Source organism: Colobus angolensis, unplaced genomic scaffold (genome assembly GCF_000951035.1).
Source record: "Colobus angolensis palliatus isolate OR3802 unplaced genomic scaffold, Cang.pa_1.0 Scaffold27, whole genome shotgun sequence".
Classification (NCBI taxonomy): Eukaryota; Metazoa; Chordata; class Mammalia; order Primates; family Cercopithecidae; genus Colobus; species Colobus angolensis.
In genome coordinates, this window is record NW_012115932.1 from 16,417,059 (window position 1) to 16,434,848 (window position 17,790).

Here is a 17,790-nt window from a genome sequence, read left to right on the forward strand (position 1 = left end):
GTGAGCTGAGATCGTGCCATTGCACTCCAGTCTGGGCAATAAGAGCAAAACTCTGTCTCAAAAAAAAAAAGTAGATGAATACGCATCACAAAGTTCAAGGTGCTTGTCTTTGAGTAATAAAGACAGAGAATTTTGGTTTTCTTTTTTACACTTTCTCCAAAGTTTCTGCCGTAAACATTTATTGCTTTTAGAATCAGAAAATTTTCATGTCATTAGCAAAAAAAGTAAATGAGGCAGCGAAGTGGGAAGCGGTTTGCAATTGGATTTCCCTGGAGCCGATGATCTTACTCACTGAATAGGTACAGTCTCTGTGTAAGGCCTTTCTGTGCCACGCTTCGGGGCTAGCGAGGAGCAAGAAGGCTGTGGCCTGCCCTCCTGCTGCTCATAGCTGGTGTTTCCCAAAAGCAGGGGAGGGGGGACCCTGCTGGAGTCTGGGTGGGGCAATGCTTCCCTGGACTGGAGGCTCCCGCCCTGCAGGATGTTTAGCATCCTTGGTTCAAATCCAGATGAAGCTGGTAGCCTTCCCAAACCCACCCCACCTCCAGTCATTGTGACAATCAAATACTCCCTATCTCCATTTTATTGTCCTTGTAGGTGGAACTACTTGCAATGTGGAACCCCAGCAGCATCCTGAGCCTTCAGGAAAAACAAGGAATGCGTGCCTATGAAGAGAAATCCTGCCCAGCAAATGCTCTGTAATTTACTTCTCAAAATGGGAGAGGAGTCCCTAATCAAAACTATTTTGGTCCCCTTCAGGTATAATTTTTCTTCTGTAAAACAGGGGAAGGGTAGAGGGTGGGTGTACAGGTGTCTTACTGAAAAGGTCGTGAACAGGCTCAAAATATCTCCACCCTCATGGGGCAGAGCTGGCCCATGGCAATAGGCACAGGCCTGTCCTGAGGCTGCCATCCAACTAGACACTAAAGCTGAGGATCCACCCAAGGACAGGTCTACAGGAATTGAAAGGGAACAGAAGACTCAGGCGCCTTCAGCGTTTCCTGAGGGGGCAACTCCAGGACATAAGTGACATTCCTATACTTGTGTGACCTCAGTGGGACAGGAATCTCTCGATGCACGTCTGGTGTCCTGCCAGCAACAAGGGCAAGATGCCCTGTGGCAGCAGTGGGGCCTGCCGGCGAGGCCACAGGCTCTGCAGTCCATGAGGCCCCGGCCAATCCTAGGGGGAATTTTGGGGAATGCATTTACCTCCCGGAGCCTCAGTCTCCTCATCTGTGAAATGGGATAGCAGCCCCTAACTCTTAGAAGCCATCTCCATGACACCCAGCACAGGGATGGCCCTTAGTAGGTGCTTGCAAAGGGGAAATTACTTATTATTTTTTTACTTTAGATGATTCATGCACTCTGCAATTCAGAGCGCACGTTCTTTCCTCAACTCCCAGCTTTCTTAAACCTGCCTCCAGTGGGCCAATTTGTCATTTACTCACAGCAGAGCCCGAGTTGTGGCTCAGGTTCTGGCCATGGGGCAGAACCGTGAGGCCAGCGGTAGGCATGGGAGCCAGCACCCCCTTGGCCAGGGCCTCCCTGGTGAGGTGCTGTGGGCAGCGGCCCTGGCCTGTGCCTGACAGGAGGTGTTTCTGTGTGCATCTCAGGGAAGGAGGGTGAGCCGGCTGCCTTCCTGGAGTGGAAAGGGTGTTCAGAGGCGAGCACAGCCTTTGGTAGGAACGGTCGGCTTTTGTTTTCCACTGTGGAGGAAGGCCAGACTGTAATTCCTATTTTTCAGGCAGCATCCTCTGCCAAGTTGGCTTCCCCAGCCCCTGCTGGGATGGAAAACTGTGCAGGCTGCTCTCCCCTCCCCCGCCTTTGTGCTAACATGAGACTTGCTTTTGTTCTGCTGACGCGGCAGTCTTGGCAGAAAACTGACCCCTAGGAGAGGGGGCGCTTCTCTCGTGCTTCCCTGTCTTGGCCTCATCCTCGGCTTCGAGGAAAAGCTAAGAGGTGGCTCAGAAGGGGTGGTCTGGGGTCCTGGGGTCTAGCGGGAGCTCTCCAAGCCACAAGTGGGTGCCTTGAGAAGAGACCAAGTCCCTGGGAACGGCCGTTTCATTAATTCTCTGGTGGAGAAGGATTACGTAACCATGAAAGCTTTTAAGAGCTTGGGAGAGGGTCGGCTCAAGTTCTTCTCCGTCTTGGGTAGTTCTCTAGAGCTGGTTTTGTCTTTTATCCAGTAAAGAGTTAGAACTCACTGCTTTCCTTTCCTTTCTTGGTGGAAAAAACCTGCATTTGGAGTCCAGTTTACCTTTAATATCCAGAATGATCATTTAAGGAGGACACTAACACGTGAAACCAAGAGATTCCGAAGGCATGTCCCAGGACCCTGTTTCTGCCTTTACCAAGAATCTACTATGTGCCAGGAACTGGACCTTGTGAAGCAGGGGTCACTGTCCCGTTTTTAACAGATGTGGAAACTGAGGCTCAGAGGGGGATGTCGCTTGCTTGAGGTCACAGGCTAGTCTGTTTGACTCTGAAGCACACGCTTTGGAGCGCTGACATTTGGCTGCTGCAGTTGGCCAGCGGGGTTTTCTCCAGCAGGAAAGAAAATTCCAGCATGGTTGTACACTTTGCCAGTGGAGGAACTACAAATGTTAGCTTTTTTAGGTAAAGGATTCTCCCAGTGGAGGAAGCCTGGCAAACACATGTGCCCTGTCTCTAAACCCATTCAGTGACAGTAATACCTGAAGAACCCACTATGTTCTGGACTAGGGGGTTGAGAGACTGGCACTTGTGTGACCCAGGGAGTCCCCCCATCTCTAGGCCTGTTCCCTTTGCTGAAAAAAAGATACTTTTTTTTTTTTTGAGACAGAGTTTCGCTCTTTCATCCAGGCTGAAGTGGCGTGATCTCGGCTCACTGCAACCTCCACTCCCTGGGTTCAAGCCTCAGCCTCCCAAGTAGCTGGGATTATAGGTGCCTGCCACCATGCCCAGTTAACTTTTATATTTTTAGTAGAGAAGGGGTTTTGCCGTGTTGGCCAGCCTGGTCTCAAACTTCTAACCTCAGATGATCCACTCACCTTGGCTTCCCAAAGTGCTAGGATTACAGGAGTGAACCACCATTCCTGGCCTTGAAAAAGGATCTAAACGGCCCGTCCAGCTCTAAATATCTATGACTTAGGGTGATTGTCAGATTGCTGATTTTCAGTATATAAAAATCATCATAGTAAGTGCTTGATGGCTGTTAGCAACCTGCCAGGCATTTACAGAATCATCATAACAACTTCATCATTTTAGTACCATTATTATACTCCAATTTGCAAATGAAGTCATCTACCCAAGGTGACAGAGTTGGTGAGGGGGGCATGCTGGGATTGGAACCAGGTTGTCTGACTCAGGCACGAATTTTGAAGCCAGCTATACCTACGTCTGAATTCCAGTTCTGCCATCTGTGCAAGCGCCTATAGGTTTCCTGAGCCTCAATTTTCCTCATCCGTGAAATGGGTACAGTAATGCCTATGCTGCAGGGCTGCTCTGAGGACCAAACGAGGTAATGAAAGTAAAGCACTGAGTGACCGGCCCACAGTAGGGAGCTATTATTATACTTGAAGCAGTAACACTGGTTCGGGTAACCCCTCTCTTTGAGCTGAAGCCGTTATAGTATTCTTTGGTAAGAATTTGGGGGGATGGAGACTGACTGCCTTGGGAACAGAGACTAGGTATAACTGCATTAAACACTGCACAGCAGCTGGTGTGCTGCCTGGTAGCCATGTGAGGTAGGTTCATAAACTTTCTAAAATATCCCCCAAAGATGTGCTGCCCTAATCCCCAAAGCTTGTGTATGTGACGAGCTATTATATGCCTTCTGTTCACTTCAGAAGAGGGAGATTATCCTGGATTAGTCAGGTAATAATCGTATGGGTCCTTAAAAGCAGGCAGCTTTCCCTGACTGGTAGCAGAAGGCAAAGTCAGAGGGATTTGAAGGCCAAGTGAGATTTGCTGCCCCACTGTTGGCTGGGAGATGGAGAGGGCTGTAGGGAGACCCCCTGAAACTATTGCTACGGAATAAAAGATGAAAGGGTCCTGATTATTGTAAATACAAAGTTGCATGCAGGATTGTGTAAAGACAATGCCAGGTTGGACTGCCAGAATGAGCCAAGAACGTGTGACATGCTTCCCCCTGCAGGGAGCCTATGAACGGACGTGCAGTCAGGGAGGTTTCACATCACCTAGATTCCTATCCCACAAAAGCAAATGTTCATAGCTCTGGGAATGGAATGTGACCCTTGTGGAGAGCCTATAAATGGATGCATGAGGGGCGCCTGTTCATATGGATACGATAGGGCTATAAACACCCTCATCTTGCCATGGCTCTACTGGGCCTCTTTAGGGTTAAGGCATACTCCCTTCTGAGAATTTCTGGTCTAACCGGTTGTCTAGCTTCACGTCCTGTTCCTATGGATTGTTTGTAACCAGCTTTTACTGCAACTGTTACTGCTGATTAATATCTTGCTAATCATAGGTTATGGAAAGACTGTGTTCCTGTTTTAAGGTTCTGTGAGAAATTACTGATGCATGCACTATATTGTAAATTCTCATCTCTGTATACTACTGTACTTCTGCATGCAGATGTTATGTTAAAGAACAGCTTCATCCCCATGTGACCATCTCACCTCATAATCAAATGACCCTAAATCCCTCACTAACCTACCTCTGCCCTCACTAAACTTAATAATAAATGCTAGTATATCCAGTGCATTGGCGGCATCACGGGACCAGAAGGCGGTGACCCTCCTGGACCCAGCTTTCACTATCTTGTGTGTGTCTGTTATTTCTCGACCTGCCGACCCGCCTGGGAACAAAGAGAGAGCCCCGTTGCATTGTGGGCTGCTGGCCAGATCCTGCAATAGAGGGCTCCTGTGATGAGGGATGTGGGAAGCTTTTAGAAGCTGAGAGGGTGACAGCCAGCAAGGAAACAGATCTTGGTCCTATTGCTGTGACAAACTGAACTCTGCCAACAATCTACGTGGAGGCTGGAAGTGGACTTTTCTCTAGGTCCTCCAGATAAGAGCTTGGCTCAGCTGACATCTTGACTTCAGCCTCATGAGACCTTGAGCAGAACCCACTTGGGCCAAAAACCCTGCCTGGATTTTTGGCCCACAGATCTGTAAGGTAATAACTTGGGTGTTTTAAGCTATTAAATTGGTGGTAATTTGTTATCCAAGAATAGAAAACGAATACCATAGTTATCGAAACAGAAAGCACTCACTAGAAAAACTTTCTGAGCTCGAATTAGTCCCATTTTAGAGATGGGAGAAACTGAGGATCCCAGAGGTAAAGGGTCTTCTCAAGGTCATTCATCATCTAGTAAATGGTGTAGCATCTAATGCCAAAACCCAAGCACTTAGTCATTAACCCACTTATGCCCAGTGTTCCATTATTGGAACATTAAGCCTGTGGGAGTTATTTATATATTACTGCTCAAGGTCACTGCCAAGGTCTGATTTTTCACTCATGCAAAAATACAAAAAATTGCAACCTCCGGCATAAATGGGTTAATGTCTACAAATGGCTGAGATTCTGGTCAGTGGGATGGTGTCCCCTGATAAAGGAAGACAAGCTGATAAACTGTCCCAAGGGCTCTGGGAGCTGTACCAGAGCCCCCGGTGTCCCAGTCTGAGAGCACCCATCTCACCTACCTGGCAGAAAGGGGATGATCCGCTGCTTGGGGTCCTTCTGTCCTCCTTCCATGGGAAATTTGTCCAACATCTGCATCTAAGTGGGGGGAGAATACCAAAAACAAAAAGCTTTCGTAATGCACGAAACACCATCTAGGACATTTTAAAGGAATATGTGAAATACGTGATGTGATATACAAAACGTTCACTTCATTCAGCTTTCCAGAAACCCACACTAATGGGAAAGGCAATTTCAATTGGACTACAAAGCCCATGAAAACGATGTTTATATCCACAAATGCCAGATTTGTGAAGGCTCAGAGTCAGGAGCGACCATTCCCGGCTTTCCTGGGATTCTCCATCCACAGTATCTGAAACGTGAACAATACCCTCAGGGCCACCAGGATTTCATGGACAGCAGGTCATCCTGCTCCTAAGAATTGCTGAGTTGAGGTAAGGAATAAATCACTAGCATCCAATCAATGTGGTTAGGCTCATGCTTATGAGAGCACTACACTCCCCTGACACAGGAAGAGCTCCCCAGGTCAGCTCAACAGACAGCTTTGGCCCTGACTCTGTGCTAGAGGAACAGGGTACAGCGAGGAAAAGATTCATAATCTAGAGAGGGGACGAGAAGAAAGCTGATCATTAAAAAGTGGTGTAAACAGAGGGAGGTGTAGGCTGCTGTAGGGGTAGAGGAGCAAGAGGGCAGAGTCCCCAAAACAAAAACCTTTCATAGTACCATAAATGTATCTCGGAACGCTTCAGGGACTTCATGTGAAGTATCAGATTTGGCAGACAAAATTACAAGGATCTGCTGCTTACTCCCCATGTGGTCTTAGGGAAGTGACAAAACCTTTTAGGGTCTCATCTTTAAGTCTGCCATAGGGACACCAACTTGCAGCATTATTTTACGGATTGAAGCTGGGCTGGGAAGTCATTAACGCTGTCGTCATACATTTCTGGTTCTTCTTCTGAGCACATGGTAGATTTGTACTTTCCCCAGTCCCTTGAAGTAGGATGTGGCCATTCCATGTGAGCTGCAGACATGTGTCACTTCAGGGTGGAAGACGATGACTGGTGGATGCTTTCGCACTTGCTATTTCCCCCTTTCATGGGGATTGGCCACATTCCAGAGCCTGGCTTTCTGCTGGCCGTAGTCACGGGATGAGGTCCAAAGATCCCAGTGACCTCTGCTGGACACGTGGCCTGAGTGAGCTACGACAAGGTGCTCTTGTTGTACAGTGAGGTTATTTGTGTGAGCAGCATCTTAACCTACCCTGTTTAGTACTTGGGTAAAGGAATCAAAGCAGATGGGAAGGCAGTCCCAAGCCTCGTGGAGTAATGGTTGGAATGTGAAAAGCCAGCCCACAGGAAAGTCACTCTGGCACTCAAGATCTATCCCTTTCATGGAATAAAAGCAGCTTTGAAAAGTCCAGGAGAAATACACACAGCTATTGTGCAGACATATGGGGAGGGAAGGGAGGACCTGAAGTGGGAGAGAAATGAGATACGTATATTGAACACCTACTATCTGCCAGACACGGGCTAGATTCTTTAGAAACATTCCCTCATTAAAACCTTGGATCATTGCTTTAAGGTGGACATGACTGTCCAGGAAACTGAAGGCCCGTAGCCAACAAAGCGGAGGGGCCAGAGACTGAAGACCACTTGCTTCTTTATCATCAAATCACCCCACCTGTGAAATGCTACGAGGACAATTAAAAAGGACAGGGCTGTTTTTCCATGCTGGAGCTCCCGGCCTCTTTGGTGCTGTTCTACACGATGCCCTGGGCAGGTGAGTCAGCCTTAGCTTGGCTGGGCATCCTGGAAGCTGCTGGGATGCACGGCCTTGCCCCAGAAGTCTTTAAACTTTTAAACTGTGGGTTTTTGTGTTTTTGTTTTTTCCCTTCTCTCTTTTTTCCCTTGGTCTCTAGCTACAGGTTTATTAATCTTTATTGTTTCAAAGAACTTGCTTTTAGTTTCAATGATTTTCTTTATTCTTTATCTGTTCTCAATTTCTTTTCTTTTTTGAGACAGGGTCTTGCTCTGTCGCCCAGGCTGGAGTGCAGTGGCACAATCATGGCTCACTACAGCCTCAATCTCCCCGGGCTCAGGTGATCCTCCCATCTCAGCCTCCAGAGTAGCTGGGACTATAGACGTGTGCCACCATGCCCGGCTAATTTTTTTGTATTTTGTACAGACGGCTTTTGCCATGTTGCTCAGGATGTCAATTTCTTATCTTAATTATTGCTTTTCTTTTGTGTGCTTTGGGTTATTATTACTATTTTTTTTTGAGATGGAGTTTCACTCTTATTGCCCAGGCTGGAGTGCAATGGCGTGGTCTCAGCTCACTGCAACCTCCGCCTCCCAGGTTTAAGCAATTCTCCTGCCTCAGCCTCCCAAGTAGCTGGGATTACAGGCACCTGCCTAACTTTATTTTTAGTAGAGACAGGGTTTTACCATGTTGGCCAGGCTGGTCTCGAATTCCTAACCGCAAGTGATCTGCCCGCCTTGGCCTCTCAAAGTGCTGGGATTACAGATGTGAGCCACCGCGCCTGGCCTGGGTTTTCACTTTCTAGTTTCTTTTTATTTTTTAAATTTCTAAAATTTAATTTTTAATTGACACATAATAATTATATATTCATGGGGTACATTAGTAATGTTGTGATTCACATAATATGTAGTGATCAGATCTGCATATTTACATATCCGTCATCTCAAACATGGATCATTTATTTGTGTTAGAAATATTCAACGTTTTCTTTCTAGCTATTTGAGACTATATAATACGCTATTGTTAACTATAGTCATCCCACAGTGCTATAAAACACTAGAACTGGCCAGGCGCAGTGGCTCACACCTGTAATTCCAGCACTTTGAGAGGCCAAGGTGGGTGGATCGCCTGAGGTCAGGAGATCGAGACCAGCCTGACTAACATAATGAAACCCTGTCTCTACCAAAAATACAAAAAATTAGCTGGGCGTGGTGGCGGGCACCTGTAATTCCAGCTACTAGGGAGGCTGAGGCAGGAGAATCGCTTGAACCCGGGAGGTGGAGGTTGCAGTAAGCCGAGATCGCGCCATTGCACTACAGCCTGGGCAACAGGAGCAAAACTCGGTCTCAAAACAAAAACAAAAACAAAAACAAAACCACCCAAAACACTAGAACTTATTCCTTCTATCTGTGATTTTGTATCCTTTTACAAATCTCTCCCTATCTCCCCACTTCCCCCTACCCTTCCCAGCCTCTAGTTATCCTCTGTGCTACTTTTTATTTTTATGAGATCAACTTTTTTAGCTTCCACATATAAGTGAGGACTTTATGTTCCTGGCTTATTTCCCTTAACATAATGTCCTCCAGTGGCATCTATGTTGCTGCGAATGACAGGATTTCCTTATTTTTGATGGCTGAATAGTATCAATTGTGTATGCATACCACATTTTCTTTTTCTTCTTCTTCTTTTTTTTTTGAGACAGAGTTTCACTCTTGTTGCCCAAGCTGGAGTGCAATGGTGCGGTCTTGGCTCACTGCAACCTCCACCTCCTGGGTTCAAGTGATTCTCCTGCCTCAGCCTCCCCAGTAGCTGAGATTACAGGCATGGGTCACCACAGCTGGCTAAGTTTTGTATTTTTAGTACAGACGGGGTTTCACCACGTTGGTCAGACTAGTCTCGAACTCCTGATCTCAGGTGATTCACCCGCCTCAAGCATCCCAAAGTGCTGGGATTACAGGCGTAAGCCACTGCGCCTGGCACATATCACAATTTCTTTATCCATTCATCTGCTGATGGGTACTTAGGCTGATTCCACACCTTGGCTGTTGTGACTAGAACTGCAATCAACATGGGATGTATTATCTCTTAGATATACTGATTCCCTTTCTTTTGGATAAATGCCCAGTGGTGAGATTGCTGGATCATATGGTAGTTCTCTTTGCAGTGTTTTGAGGAACCTCTACATTGTTTCCCACGGTGGCTATACTAGTTTACGTTCCTGTTTACGTTCCTGCCAACTGTGTATAAGAGTTCCCTTTTCTCTACATCCTTGCCTGTATTTTAAACATGTGGTTTTATTTGTGGTTTTGAGTCATTGCCCCCCGCTCTGTGTTGCCTGGTGAGGTGGAAATGCTTGGTCCACTGTCATTCAGAGACAGGTGAGGCCACAGTGGGGCCTTGTGGGAAAAGGCAGCCTTCCTTTTGTGAATCCAAGAGCTCCTCAATGCCAGCACATAGTAGGTGCTCAACAAAAACGGGCTGAACTTGATGCTGATGAAGAGAGGTTGTGAGTGGGGAGGACAAGGGGCTCTGTACTTTCCAGTCAATTTTTCTGAGAACCTAAAACTTCTCTAAAAACTAAAGTTTGTTAATTTAAAAAAATTGGCTGAACCAATGAATGCAACTGAGCAAACACCTTGGGAGGCAACGTCAAGAGATGTTTGCTAAGTAACTCTGAGGAATAATATTCACATTACCAATATTAAATAATAATTAGTAATCACAACGAATGTGTATAACAGTTCACAGTGAACACATCCTCTCATACACGATTTCATGTGACCTTCACAGTAACTCTGTGAAATAAATGTTACATTTCCCTTGTCACAGATGAGGAAACTGGGAGCAGAGAGGACAGTGAACTTGCCTGAAGTCACACAGCTAAGTGGTGTGTCCAGTCAGTCCACGCATCTTTGTCTAAATTCCATTCTTTTTGTCTAACACCACTCTTTGAGGCAGCTTCAGAGTGTCATATGAACACTAAAGCCAGCCTGAGATGAGGTAAGTTTAATACTCTGTGCACATGTGAAGAGCATGCTTTCTTTTCAAAAGCAGAGCCATTAATCAGTCTCAGCTGTGGAGTATTTTGGAGCTTCATAGGTTTTTGCCTAACACTATCTACTTTTTCCCTTCTCAATTTTATTTGTTAAGACAACGAAACACCATTAAAAGGATTTTTTTTTTTTTTTAAAGAATGCACCAGTAATCTGTCCTCCCGACTGTTTCCAACCTCCGGGTTCCTTTGGAGTCCCTGCCTGGAAGTACATGCCAGCCAATGAGTCCCTGCCACTGCTGTGTTTTCAGTCCTCAGAGGGGTCTCTACTGCGTGGTCTTAGGAAGCTGTTCTCTCGCCCTTTGTCCTGACTTGGTTTTACCCAGATCAGCACGGCCCAAGGAGCTGAAAGGCTTCCCTTTGTGTTATTTATTTGTTGGAGGTGGAAGATCAGGGTTTAAATACTGCATAGTCTAACCACAGACAACTGCTGGGGACCCAACAGCCCTGGGGTTCAGTCCTGATGCTTCCTCATGCCAGCTGTGTGTCCTTAGCCAGACACTTCATCCCCTAAGCCTGTTTGGCTGTCTGCAGAATGAGGGACGCAGCCTGCTCCGCAGCGGGGCTGGGTAAATGAGTGCCGTGTGTGGAAACTCTGGGGAGCACACCAGATGCTCAGCAAGAAATCCCCGCTCCTTGCACTCTGCCCATATTGAATATGTTATTTTGAAAGTTATTTGGGGATAAATTTTAGCAGTCTGTAAGGCTGTGTGGTTTTCTTTTTTTTTTAAATCGTGTTAAATACACACAATATAAGATTTACCATTTCAACCACATTTGAGTGTACAGTTCAGTGGCATTAAGCACATTCACAATGTTGTGCAAACATCACCACCCTCCATCTCCGGAACCTCTTCATCATTCAAAACTGAAACTGTGACTCCCCCCTCTCCCCCCACCTTGGCCCTGGCAACCACTACTCTGCTTTCTGTCTCTATGAATCTGACTGTTCTAGCTACCTCCAATAAGTGGATCACTCAGTATTTGCCCTTTTGGATCTGGCATATTTTACTGAGCATAAGGTCCTCAAGCTCCAACCACGTTGTAGCATGTGGCAGAATTTCCTTCTTTTTTTAAGGCTGAATAATATTTGATTGTGAGGTTGTGTTTTAAGGTTGGCAAAAAAACCCATCAGGACTGCCCAGGTGGTCCCGTGGCTGCAGCAGGGCTGTCTGCTGGAACTTTCTGCCATGATGGAGGTGTTCTACATCTTGCTGTCCAACCCAGTGGCCACTAGCCTCCTGGTAGCTATTGAGCATGTGAAATGCTGCTCCTGCAACTGAGGAGCTCAATTTAAACATTTTCTTTAATTGACTTGAATTTACATTTAAATACCCTCATGTGTCGAGCGGCTGCCATCCCGGACAGTGCAGGGCTGGACTATCACAATATCCTCCTATTTAAACCACACCCAGTTTTATTTCGTTTTCAACACCACTGTGTCAATGTCAACGGCCATCTGTAAGTTCGCTAGTTGCAAAGACTAGGACTCAGGGTAACAAGCTGGGGGATTAGAGCCCTGCAAGCTCTCCTTGCCGAGCTGGTCTTGGGGTGTCCAGGTTTACCGGCCACCAACTGCGTCTATGCAGAGAACTGTAATACTAGGCATCCAAAGGCCTTGAAGTAGGTTGTCCAAGGGACCAGGCCCAGGCTGTCTGCAGCAGCAGGAGAAGAGGCATGCCCCTCAAAGTCTAACCAATGTCATCCTTGGTAATGAGAAAACCCGCTACCTGCGCTTCCCCCCAGATAACAAAAGAAGTGGTGCTCAGGGCGAGGAGGACTGGAAACTGAAGAGGAAGATGAGTCATTTGGGGAGTAGGAAGGGAGAAGGAGTCACATCAAGTTGCCACATCACAGGCTTCCAAGAAGAAAGAGAGAACACTCCATCAGCAGTTTTCAAGACATCAGCTTGCGGTAGAGGGTATGCGAGACACGTTGTCCAAAGAACACGCCATGGAAGCTGGCCACTGCACGTGGTTTGCGTTAGCAGCAGCCATAGAGGCCGGACTTGGGAGGGATTTACCCCCTCAATATCACAAAAGCCCCAAGTCCCAGAGGAGCCAGAGCAGGAAGTGGAGAAAGGCCTGGGGCCATCATGTGCAGCTGAAGGCTGGCAGAAAGCTACAGGGTCCTTGGGCAGGGCTTTCAGGTCCCCGAACACAACGATGTCCCTGGGCCTAGTCTATCATCTGCGGTTTGTTGTCTTTGAGGGTTCTGTCCCCTCCATGAGCTGGTCTAAATATCAGTATGTCTGGTGTCCTGATGGACATGCTGCACGGAGGCTGCCACCACCTCCGGTCTGTTCACTTCTCTCCATACTTACTGCTCCCCCTAAGTCCAGGCCTGTATTTTCTCAGTTCAACCCCCTTAATAGTGTTTGCCCTCTCTTCTACCCCACTACCTCCTCACTGGTACACAGTAGGCACCTGTTAGATATTTGTGCAAAGAACAAATGAGTAAATGAATGAATGAATGAATGAAAAAACAGATGGGAAAAAGTGGTTAACTGGTTTGGTCAGTCACTCTCTGGGAAAGGAAAAATTACATACCAGGTGGCAGCAACAGGGCCTGGACCTGAGTTTAGCTGCAACTGCCCAAGATAATCATGCCTCTTTCTATTTTAGAAATAAAGAATTGCTAACTGTGTGGAAAAAGGCAACTACGGTATTTTCCCAGCGACACACCTTCCATATGGTAATAGCTTTTAGTGGGAAGGGAAAACTATTCCATTTAAGTATGCACAACACGTTGGAGGCATACTCCAATTTCAAAGATAATGTTGGGGAGAAAAAGTGTGTCTGAGGATGGAGTAAAGGCAGTATTTGGATAAATATGGTTGGTAGAGTCTCGCACCAGATGTTGGCTGGGATCTTGCTGGGAAGGCTTCCCGGCCAGGCAAGGCCTGCCTAGGGAGTGAAAACTCTTCAGTTCTGCCACCCCCTAGACCTGTCCTCGGAAAAGCTGGAAGAAAGCCCTCCCTTCCCTTTGGCCTCTGCAGTGGAGCATGGGGGCTTCTGGGCAGATAATCCTAAAAAGTACACTTGGGGCTGTCAAACTCCCAAGAGAGCCGAGGTGGGGAAGGACCAGGATCTAAGAAGACGACAAGTCAATCCCAGCACTTTGGGAGGCTGAGGTGGGTGGATTGCTTGAGGTCAGGAGTTCAATACTGGCCTGACCCAGCATGGCAAAATCCCATCTCTACTAAAAATACAAAAATTAGCCAGGCGTGGTAGTGCGTGCCTGTAATCCCAGCTACTCAGAAGGGTGAGGTGAGGCGGGGGAATCGTTTGAACCTGGGAGGCAGAGGTTGCAGGGAGTCGAGATCGCGCCACTGTACTCCACAGTGACACTCCATCTTAAAAAAAAAAAAAAAAGAAGGCAGAGGCGATAGGTCAGTCCTAGCTCAATGGAAATTGGAAACAAGTGGTTTTTGCTGCATGACTTGGGACAGTCTCTGGACAGACAAAGGCATAGATGAAGACGCAGCCTCCACCTGTGATTTGATGCTTCTAAGAACTGCTCAAACCGCAAGCCCCTGTGCCTAGCAGCCACCCTGCAGCACAGCGTGCGGAGCAGGAGAGGAGCCAGAAAAGCTTCTCTGGATCCCTGCAGCATGAACTTCCCCGTAGGGAGTGCTCCTTCTTACAGATGAGGCTGGCACTTCTCCCGAGGGCTCCTTCGTGGGCAGAGTGACTCAGCTTTCTCTGTGCCCCCCTGCCAATGTTGGAATTCTGGAAGATGCCCAGCTAAGACTCCTGCTCCGTTGCACCTCTGCACCTTTGCACGTGAGGCATCCTCTGCATGCAATGCCCTCCCCCACTCGGTGGAGGGGCCACTCCTTATTCATTGTCAAGACCCTGCTCAGATGTCACCTCCTCCAGGAAGTGAGCCCTGCCTGAGCTCCCTGGCTAGGAGGGAGGTCCCTGTCTGAACACCTGGGTTTATCTCTATCTGAAATAACATCTGCCTATTCCCACTACACTGGAGGCTTATGGAAAGCACAGATCCATCTGGGTCCCTTGTGGCAGCTCGAGCTCTAGGTCAGCAAATATTTAACTGCACCTTCCGTGAGGGAAGCCCTGGCTCCAGTGATGCCCCTGACCCTTGGCCTGGGGGACACAATGAACCAGTGGGGAAACTCAGACGGCAAAGGTTGCACAGTGCAGTGTAGAGTGCACCCCGCACCGGTCCCAAGACCTTTATACAAAGGGCTCACGTTTTGGTCGGAACTGCCCTCTGTGGGATAGACTCTGCCTGTATCTTAGAGGGAGGAGCCAAATGGGCCTTAAAAAGGGGCAGCCGTGGGCAGGACTCTACGTGGGTAAGTCTATCTTTGAATAGGCAGATTGAAAGGCAATCCTGGAGCCCAAGGAGGCAGGGAGGTTAGGAGTGCAAGTTTCAGATCCAGCCACACCTGGGCTTGAATCCCAGCCATGCTGCTTTCTGGGCATGTGACTCTGCCTTTCTGAGCTTCAGTTTCCCCATCTGTGAAATGGATACAATACTGACCTCATGCCTGTGAGGACTGAATGAGATGGCATACAACATGGGCATCTGGCACATTCCAGTTAGTGACTGCTGATATCGTTACTATGTGGCTCAATCCAGCCACATTTCCGCTAGGCATTGCCCTCAGCTCTCTGGGCACTCCAGTCACCCCCAGTGCTCTGCCTGGATGCCAACTTCCTCTGCCACACTCTGATGGACTCTCCAGGGTAGGCCCAAGCTAGGGCAGAAAGGGAGAATCAGAGAGGTTGGGTAACCATCCCAAGGTCACACAGCTGGTAAGACAGAGGGAAGGACCTGACACCAGGTATTCTTATTTCAAGCCGGGGGCTCTATCCCATCTCCTGCACCCTCAGGTGAATGACACGCATGGTCAGATGTCAAGCAATAGCATCAGGCATGACTATCAGGCCTTTCTAAGGTAAGCAAGTCAGGAAACCAAGCTGCAATCTTCACAAAGGGGACCTTCCGGCCGGGTGCAGTGGCTCAGGCCTGTAATCCCAGCACTTTGGGAGGCCGAGGCGGGTGGGTGACTTGAGTCCAGGAGTTTGAGACCAGTTGGGGTAATAAAGCAAGACTCCGTCTCTACAAAAATTTAAAAAATTCATCAGGCATGGTGCACACACCTGTAGTCTCAGCTCCTCGGGAGGCTGAGGTGGGAGGATCACTTGAACCCAGGAGTTTGAGGTTGCAAGTGAGCTGTGATGGCGCCACTGCACTCTAGCCTAAGTGTCAAAGTGAGACCCTGTCTCTACTTTTTTTTTTTTTTGAGACGTAGTTTCACTCTTGTTGCTTAGGCTAGAGTGCAATGGCATGATCTCTGCTCACTGTAACCTCTGCCTCCCGGGTTCAAATGATTCTCCTGCCTCAGCCTCCTGAGTAGCTGGGATTACAGGCACCCACCACCACACCTAGCTAATTTTTGTATTTTTAGTAGAGACGGGAGTTCACCATGTTGGCCAGGCTGGTATCGAACTCCTGACCTTATGATCCGCCCGTCTCAGCCTCCCAAAGTGCTGGGATTACAGGCTTGAGCCACCGCGCCCGGCCTTTTTTTTTTTTTTTTTTAAAGGACCTTTTCACAGAGACTGTGAGTCTCTCTCTCTCTTTTTTTTTTTTTTTTTTTTTTTTGAGACAGGGTCTCGCTCTGTTGCCTAGGCTACAGTGCAGTGGCACAGTCTCAGCTCACTGCAGCCTCGACCTGCTAGGCTCAAGGGATCCTCCCACCTCAGCCTCCTGAGTAGCTTGGGCTACAGGTGTGCACCATCACACCTGGCTAATTTCTAAATTTTTTGTAGAGATGGGATCTTGTTTTGTTGGCCAGGCTGGTCTTGAATTTCTGGGCTTAAGTGCTCTGTCTGCCTCGGCCTCCCGAAGTGGTGGGATTATAGGTGCGAGCCATCACACTTGGTGACTGCGAGTCTCTTTCCCCACAAGGGAACCTGGGTCATGCTCCAACTCCTGAGTGGCCTCTCTGCAGACTGTTTTCTCTGCCGGAATGCCCTGCCCCCGTTGGAGGGGGCATGTTGTTTTCTATCACCGACAGGCTATTTCCATGGTGTCCTCCAGGGAATCTACCACCGCTCTGTTAGTCTCCATGCATTGGCAGGACACTGATTCTACTTTCAGTCTCCAGGCTGGTCCTGGTCTGGTCATGTGACCCAAGATGAGCCAATGAGACTTTTGCTTTAACTGTTGGCGTGTTCTCTCTTTCCCTGAAGTCACTGTGCTGATCTGTGGGATGCAGCCTGGAGCTGTGGCTGCCACCAGCTGGACACCACCTGGCCTGGACACAAAGCCAAGAAGTGAAGAAAGCCAAGTCCTCATTGACAGTGTGGCGCCTAGATCCAGCCACACCTGAAGCCAATTTCCTTAGACTTCTCAGTTACATTCAGCTAATCAATGCTCTGTTTGAATAATCCACGGGGCTTCTGTCATTTGTACCTAAAAGAGTTCTGATGAAAACAAGATCGCATGGCCAGCAAGTGGCAGAATTTGGATCAATGCCCAGCCCTGTCTAATCCCAAAGCCCAGGATCTTCACTACTCTATTAACTGGCATCAGCTCCTCCTCTAATCTTTATGCCAATTCCTAGCAGCACCCATGCCCATCAATAATCCTAACAGCTGACATTTGCTTGGTGCTTGAAAACTTAAAACTGCTCTGGCACTCACTATCCCTTTTACACTGAGATATACTTCACATACCATAGAAGTCACCCTTTTAAAGTGTACAGTGCAGTAGCTTTCAGTATATTCATAAGGTTAGGCCTCCATGACTACTAAATCATTCTAGAACATCTTCATCACCGCTAAAAGGTGGACCCAGTACCCATTAGCAGTATCTCTCCGTTTTCCCCTAGCCTCTGGCAGCCACAAACTTGCTTTCTGTCCATGAATTTGCCTCTTTTGGACACAGATGATAAGTTTTAACTCACGAGAACCTTGTGAAGCAGCCATTACAGACACGAGCCCCAGAAAGCAGAGCGGCTAAAAATGTGGATACTGGCATCGCCTGCCCAGCTTCCAATCTGAGCTCTGAGGCTCACTAGCTGTGTGACTTTGGGCAAACAACTTAACCTCTCTGAGCCTGAGTTTCTCCATTTGCGTAATTGGATAAGCTTGTCTGGAGGACTGAATGAGTCACTATATCTAGATGTTTAGCAGGATAGGGCCCACATTCAGTGGTCCAGAAATGCCAGCTGTTCCTATTGTTTTCACCATGTCACCAATGAGGGCTCTCAGGCACAGAGGGGTTAAGGGGTGTGCCCAAGGCCACACAGCTGGAGCGTGGCTGGGCCCCAGGTCTCCTGACTGAGTTCTCTGCTTTTT

General features: G+C 47.9%; 1 protein-coding gene across 1 annotated transcript in view; it reads right to left on the reverse strand.

Annotated features, from left to right (window-relative positions):
- Positions 1 to 17,790, reverse strand: part of SH3PXD2B (SH3 and PX domains 2B) — a 118,749-nt gene that overhangs the window by 65,183 nt on the left and 35,776 nt on the right. Inside the window, exon 3 of the mRNA XM_011947795.1 lies at positions 5,646 to 5,721. Coding sequence (XP_011803185.1) covers positions 5,646 to 5,721 — 76 coding nt within the window. The remainder of the gene's footprint in view (positions 1 to 5,645; positions 5,722 to 17,790) is intronic.